At 40.1% G+C, this 7,500-nt stretch overlaps 1 protein-coding gene across 2 annotated transcripts in view; it reads right to left on the bottom strand.

Annotated features, from left to right (window-relative positions):
• The window catches only part of glt1d1 (glycosyltransferase 1 domain containing 1), a 23,919-nt gene that overhangs the window by 5,128 nt on the left and 11,291 nt on the right, over positions 1–7,500 (bottom strand). The window contains exons 7-11 of one of the 2 annotated variants that reach the window (XM_060882088.1): positions 4,731–4,829; positions 4,276–4,377; positions 3,800–3,849; positions 1,471–1,514; positions 926–1,046 (exon numbers count right to left, since the gene is read on the bottom strand). In XM_060882088.1, coding sequence (XP_060738071.1) covers positions 926–1,046; positions 1,471–1,514; positions 3,800–3,849; positions 4,276–4,377; positions 4,731–4,829 — 416 coding nt within the window. The remainder of the gene's footprint in view (positions 1–925; positions 1,047–1,470; positions 1,515–3,799; positions 3,850–4,275; positions 4,378–4,730; positions 4,830–7,500) is intronic. The other variant, XM_060882089.1, reaches the window with a different exon arrangement.

The raw sequence follows: 7,500 nt of genomic DNA, 5'->3' as shown, positions 1-7,500 counted from the left end.
TGATTCGATCCTGAAAGCTCTTACGGCTTTAGAGCTTTTACTGAGAAATGAACCAAAAAGAGTGAATTTCAACATAATAAAGTTAAATATGACTTTATATACTGCTGAGTACGTTAGATAATAAAGTAATAACATGAATAAATTATTAATTGGGAATTTTTTTACAATCTACAGAAAAAAAGTCTATATTATAAAGCTCTTATATTACAGACAAATTTGAAGAATTGACTTTAACAGTGTTTTTTTTTTGTTAAAATGTGAGTAATTTCTAGTAAAATACTCTGAAAAGTTCACTGAGAAAATTTATTAATAAGAGAAATGTCAAAAGAAAAAAAACAAACAAAAAAAAAAAACAAAAAAAACAATTCTTATAGTGACGTGACGTACGGCTAAGTACGGTGACCCATACTCAGAATTCGTTCTCTGCATTTAACCCATCCAAAGTGCACACACACTGCAGTGAACACACACACACCGTGAACACACACCTGGAGCAGTGGGCAGCCATTCATGCTGCGGCACCCAGGGAGCAGTTGGGGGGGTTCGGTGCCTTGCTTAAGGGCACCTCAGTCATGGTATTGTCGGCCCGAGACTCGAACCCACAACCTTAGGGTTAGGAGTCAGACTCTCTAACCATTAGGCCATGATTATGTAAATCTACGAGTGTAATTTTTTGTAAATTTTTTTATTTCACCTACAAACGATTCCTAATTTTCTGGGAATCATTTTCTAAGAAAAGAACAAAAAAAATGTCTAAATAAAATTTCCAATATTATCAAATTTTAAGGGAATTTTCACGTCTTTAATGTGAATTATCTTGAGGTTATTGTAATTATTCTTTGTTATACATATTATATCATGGTAATAATTATGTACTTAAGTAGTAATTAATCCCGGTGCGACGCCGACGTGACGACACACAAACCTCTAAGATGGCGGCGGACATCCCTTCAGAAACGGAGGAGTTGACCACGGCGAATGATTTCCTCATGACGGCGTGAAGTTCCTCCTGATTCCTCTCTGCTGCTAGAAACACCCCAGCAGACCTACAGGCACAAACGCACAAGTTTGAGGAAAGTTCTAGAAAGAAGCAACACAGCAGAATGGAGTAGAAAGTTAAAGAGCAAACGTTGGACCCTCGGGATTCAAACTAGGAAATATTCCTTATCACGTTCCTACACAATCTTGCAATTCATTCTGGGCTGAGATGTTGGTCTGATAGCGTGACATCCTCCATACATTACAGCGAGCTTGTTTACGCTTTCACTTTAGCTAAAAATGAGTGCATACAGAGATAAGTTTACACACTCCAATACCAATTTCATGTGAGGGCCCAAAGCTGGAAAATAAAAAAAAATCCCTGTGTAAAAAGTCAAAGCGTGAAGACAATTTCTTGCGCACTTTGTTGGAGATAAAAAGCTGAGCTTCTGAAGAAAGTCTAAGAAAAGATGAAAGAAGAAGGAGCTTTACCTCTTCACACATTCTTCAACTTCTGAGCTAAATACAGGATCGATCTGAAAAAAAAAAAAAGAAAGAAGAAAAACTAAAGTGAGTTAAAATAAAAAGTGACACTTTTCTGCTGTCAGGGTGAAAAATCGGATCTTTCCTCAGATGAACGAGTCGTGTTTGTTATTTTGGGAAAGATCACAGATCTGGTGTTGTTCGGTTTGTTTGTCTTTTCTAAACACGGCTGAATTAAAGCTCTGAAACTGGAGACTCCTTCAAAAAAAAACCCCTTACAGAAAACATGCTGTTACTATAGAAACCATGAGGTATCGGTACGGGTTCATTAATAGTAACCTGCGCGACAGTCGGAGCTGCTGTTAGAGAGAATTAATCAACATCTTCAAACTTCTGAACTACACATGGTTCCTTCAGACTGTAGAAGGTTAAAGAACATCTTACTGTAACTTTTTCAAGAAATTTCCTTCTTCTTCTTCTTTTCTAAATTTTACAGCATCGTGAGATCTAAGATAGTAAACGAGCCCTAAGGTCATCCTGAGATAAAAAATAAAAGATGAGTAAAACCAGGGGCGGTTCTAGACCTTCTTTAAGGTGTCTCCAGCCCCCTGTTTGTGATCTCAGCCACCCTAATACTAAAAGTATAATTTTTACTTTCATAAATAAACAATAAAAATTACGTTAAAATGCAGGACGTGTCGTCGATGGGAAAGAAAATTATTTATCAGTTTGATCCAAGAGCGATTTTTTTTGTTTTACTTTTACACGCATGCGTTGTAGTCTTTCAATAGTGCGCCATCAGCTGTCTGCTTTATTTGAACGGAGAAGCACAGGGACGCGCAGCGTGTACGTCAGTCAGAGCTGGAGGCGTTTATCTATAACGTTAATCGGCTGAAAGCCGCAAAGACGGCAACCAAAAGCAGTGAAATGTCACTATTCTTATTACCAGAGTTGTAGCACAAACAAAATATTAATGCAAACAATCCATTTAGTACTAAATAAAAATAACATTTATTGATTTGGTCTTTGTCTTGTGAATAATATTTATTAATGACTGCATTCATTGGACACACTGTTTGTAGAGAATGTACACACACATGAACTGATCTGATTCAAGACCGACATCATTACATCATGCGTAAAATTTTGGTGTCCACTTTTGCCATTAAATAATAACATAACTTTTGGCTTACTATGTAGTCATATAATATATAATATAAAACTCTTCTTGTTTTAAATTCTCACTGAGGGCTAAAACCCCCTAAAGATGAAATCCTAGAACCACTGCTGAGTAAAACCAAATCTCACATTAATCTTGTCTTATGAGGGACCGTGAGGGACGTCCGTGGTGCGAGATGATCTCTGTAATACCCACATCACAGCGTGTGGACAAGAAGCTTTTACCTCCTCATCATTTTCCACCCCAGCGTGAGTGTTGATGAGAAAAGCATCACAGAATACCGTCAGATTTTGGAGATTAAGGACAAGACGAGGTTTTACGTCGATTTGATGAATGATGATGTAAGTGCAGCTTTGTGTAAAGTCTCAGCAGCTGCAGAAATATTGGAGCTTAAAATACTATCAAAACTAATAAAAATGTTCATGTCTAGTGATAAAAAAGACAACGCTAAAGTCTTATAATAATTTATAATGATCGTGACCTGATGAACGTTAATGAAGAACCTGTATAAAAACATCTGCACTCCAGCAGCAGACTGAGATCATCAAGCAGTGTTAAATCTGTAAAACCATCCAAATATGAGGTGAAAATATCTCTATAATCAGCTCCAAGCACTAGGTGGTGAAAACAAGCTGAGATCCTGAATCTGAGTTTAAATGAAATAAATAGAGCTTTAAATTTCTCTCAGAATGAATTGCAGCATGAGAAGATACCCAAGTCTTGAGGGAAAGAAGGCTCTGTACATCTGGCAGATACTTCACACTCCAGAGGAACTGATCAGTTCTGTTGACTCTGAGCAACGTATTTGTTTCTCCATTTTCTGAGGTTTTATGTTGATACTAAGCTTGTGGTTGGTCCAGGATGATCCCCCATGAGAACCATGACCTTATCAAAGGCTTACTAGTGAACCAAGTCCCAGAGCCAAGATGAGAGGCAGCAGATGTTCTGACACAGGCTCCCGGCTAGCTGCTAATGTTCCCTGGCACGTCCGAGTATCATGTGGATGTCAGAAATGTGAATTTTATACCCAGCTCCTGCTGTGATCCCTTTCTAGTAGGGACATCCAATTAGCTTTAGGCTAGCATGCTAACACCACACACCACACACACCAGCACACACCACACAAACACACACACACACTTTTGGATTTGTGCTCACCTTTGGGCCAATAATGATGAGGATCACCAGAGGGTTCTGGGCATGCCATTCTGTTGGAAACAAGATCTGGTAGAGGATTAGCCATGTAAATTTGACAGAACACACACACACACAGGCACACATTTACTCATGCCTTAGGCCATGAGATCAGAAAATCACTGGGCATGAAATCATGGAGCCACCATAGGTCAGACCACAAAATACCCCTGGTAGACATCTAACACACAGACCATGAAAACACAGAGCAGTGTAAACATAGGAACCTGACAAGCCCCAAGACCAAAGGATTACAGCCCCATGAGAAGTCAGGGCTCTGAAAATCAAGTACCTGAAAACATAGACCCTGGGAAACTGAGGACCATGGCAACACAGGGGCCTAGAAAAAGCACCATAGGAATATTGGTCCCTAGAACATAAAGGTCTGGAACATAGGACCCTAAAACATAGGGGAACACCCTAAAACCCTGGGGACATACCCCTGGGAATATACCCATTACGCCCTGGGAACGAAGAAGCCTGCAAATCTGGGATCCTTAAGGTGTGGATGAATGGATCTGGGAACACTGGACTGTAGGATCCTGGGAACAGAGAAGGTTTGGATACACAAAACACAAGAAACTTGGAGACTTGGGAACTTAGGTACTGGTAATATGGACAAATAGGATCCTGTGAATATAGACAAGAGACCACAGGTTTGATTTGACCCGAGTGGCCAATCGCAGCTCTTTTAGACAGTGTATAATAGTCAAAGGATTCTACAAAGTCATCAAGATCAATGTTAGGGTTTCCATGGAATATAAGCTAATTCCTCTGAACTGAACTCTCCTTAGAGGAAACGGTATGAAGTGAACAAGTGTGCATTAAAAGCAGAGGAGGAACCGGGCATGAGAGCTATAAATCTGTCTGAGGTGTTTATAGGGTCACAGATTACCTGAGAAGGTGTTCAGCAGGTAGAGAGGATCCTTCACTTTTCGGAGTCCACACACTAACAGGAAGACGCGTAGGTCGTCTACTCGATCAACACGAACTCCTACAAACACAAACACAGGAGACCTTCAATCAGCAGAATCCACAAATTTACTGCATTCACAGCAAAGCAAGCAGAAGAAGACAGAAGAATAAAATGTGGAACAAATTATTTATTCATCTTTATACTTTTAGAAACATAAACATAAAGCTCAGAAGCAGTGAGCTGCTAATCACGCTCATGTCCTGTTTTAACCGTTAGCGAGCTCGTTTTGTGATCCGGCTTACATTTATCCGACCATAGAGATCACTGAAACGATAGGCTAATGATATTTTTTGTGATGTTTATTCAAAAGAAAAATAAATTTACTAAATAAAATGCAAATAATTCATTGCCTAGATGGGACTTCATTCGTGCTAATTTGGTTGCAATGCTAGATGCTAATTTCACGTTTCTACAAATTTCATTATATATGCAGTTGGCAAGTTTTCATTTCTAACAAAAGACAGAAACCATCCACTCGGACAGTCGATAAAAAGTTCTCCAGTCGATAAACTGCTAGCTAGCAACCCTACAATTTTGCTAATGAACTTTTTTGCTAATGAATCGTAGCAGCGCTCTAAATGGGACGAATTCCTCTTCTGCTAGTTTTAATCTTGCCCTTACGACTTCAAACAGCTTTGAATTGCTAATGTAATGAAACAGAAGTTCATTTAAATCCTGAACCTTTTAGCTGATTAGCATGTGTCCACCTCTAGAACTTCTGAAACCCTGTTTGGATGCTGAAACTTCTGATCTGATCGACTGAACCGTAAAAACCCGTGCAGGCGTTCATTTTCCTGACAGGAAAAGGTTAATTAAAGCGAGAAATAAGTCTCGAGGGAAGACCGAGAACTTCTGCTGATGTGATGAAGATTTCCTGAAGCGATCTGGAATCGTTTGGGGTCAGCGACTGCTGGATCAGGGCGCTAATCCCTTTTAATCCTCTGACCAATGCTAGGAGGCTAAAACACATAAAAATATGTCTGAGGCAGACTCGGCTGAAATGGGACACGACCCAAGTGACCACAGCACGTGGGATTAAACTCTTTTCGGCTTCTGTGACTCATTTCTCTGAGAGATAAGACGACGATAAGAGAAGGAAAGTCATTTCCGCAGATAAACGTCCAACGACCTTCGGTAATTCAGACGTTGGGGTTTGACAGGAAAATCACACACGGGATTAGAATGAAAACACAAAGAGTCAAGAGCTGACGAGACGAAACGTCAGGAAAAAGGTTCGTTCCGTCACCGTAATTGGAGTCGGTTAATATTAAAAAAATATCGGTTTAGGGATAAAATCAGGCTTAAGGGACAGATTAGAGGTTAAAACCCTTCAATCAGAGCAGCGGCGGCGGGAAATAAAGTGGACGTCGGTGTCGACTTTACAAAATAAAGCTGTTCTAATCCAAGAAAAGGGAATTCAATCGAAGTTAATGAGGTTAAAATCTGTCCGCATTAATCAAATAAATGATCCAGATTTTAAAAAATAATAATTTCCATGAATCTAATATAATCCTTCATTTCCTTCTAAAATGTTAGTCTTTCATTTCATTTTTTATTATATATGTATACATGCATGGGGGTCACGGTGGCTTAGTGGTTAGCACGTTCGCCTCACACCTCCAGGGTCGGGGTTCGATTCCCGCCTCCACCTTGTGTGTGTGGAGTTTGCATGTTCTCCCCGTGCCTCGGGGGTTTCCTCCGGGTACTCCGGTTTCCTCCCCTGGTCCAAAGACAAGCATGGTAGGTTGATTGGCATCTCTGGAAAATTGTCCGTAGTGTGTGATTGTGTGAGTGAATGAGAGTGTGTGTGTGTGTGTGCCCTGCAGTGGGTTGGCACTCCGTCCAGGGTGTATCCTGCCTTGATGCCCGATGAGGCTCCCCGTGACCCGAGGTAGTTCGGATAAGGGGTAGAAGATGAATGAATGAATGAATGAATGAATGAATGTATACATGCAGTGCTGTTACTATGGCAACAATATCGTTCTAATCTAATGTAAGTCTGAAACTAAAATCAGGAAACAAAATCGATGGAATAACGGATGGAGGAGGAGAAGAAGTTGAGGAAGATGAAAGTTCATCAATTCTACAATAAGACCCAGTGAGACAGAAGGAGCTAAACAGCGGTGTTTATTTCGTCCTGTAGCCTTCGATCCTGCTCCGTTCAGCTAACACAAAACCAGCCGACACAAAACCAGCCGACACCATTTAAAGCAAACAAATCGACAGTAAACGTTATCGTGAAACATCACAAACATCTTAGAACCGAATGAACGATTCGTGAACGTTTTCGTGTTTCCCGCTGACGAGACTCTGACAGCTCAATCTAGATTTTCTGCAGCTTGGGGATTTTATCGGATCTCGATCAGACTCCAGGCTGAAATCCAATAAAACAAAACACACATCTGTGACATGCGTCAGATCCTGAAGATGCTTCAGCTCCAGACTGCGTGCTTTCACCTGTCGTTTACTGACCCGAAGCTCTTCTGTACGTTTATTACTTTCTTTATGGACTGATCAGTTCTCTCAGTTTTTATATGAGAAATCTTCAAGGGTCAAATTCAAAAAGGAGATTTTTAGACCAATTCTGTATGAATAACATCCCATAATACGCCATGAACTCCACTGAGGCTATGAGGTGATGGTTATATCTGCTATAATATAATATATAAAGTGTCAACAGGAACAAAGT

Source organism: Tachysurus vachellii, chromosome 11 (genome assembly GCF_030014155.1).
Source record: "Tachysurus vachellii isolate PV-2020 chromosome 11, HZAU_Pvac_v1, whole genome shotgun sequence".
Taxonomy (NCBI): Eukaryota; Metazoa; Chordata; class Actinopteri; order Siluriformes; family Bagridae; genus Tachysurus; species Tachysurus vachellii.
The sequence above is the reverse complement of the archived record's forward strand: the minus strand, read 5'-3'. Positions and strand labels throughout refer to the sequence as shown.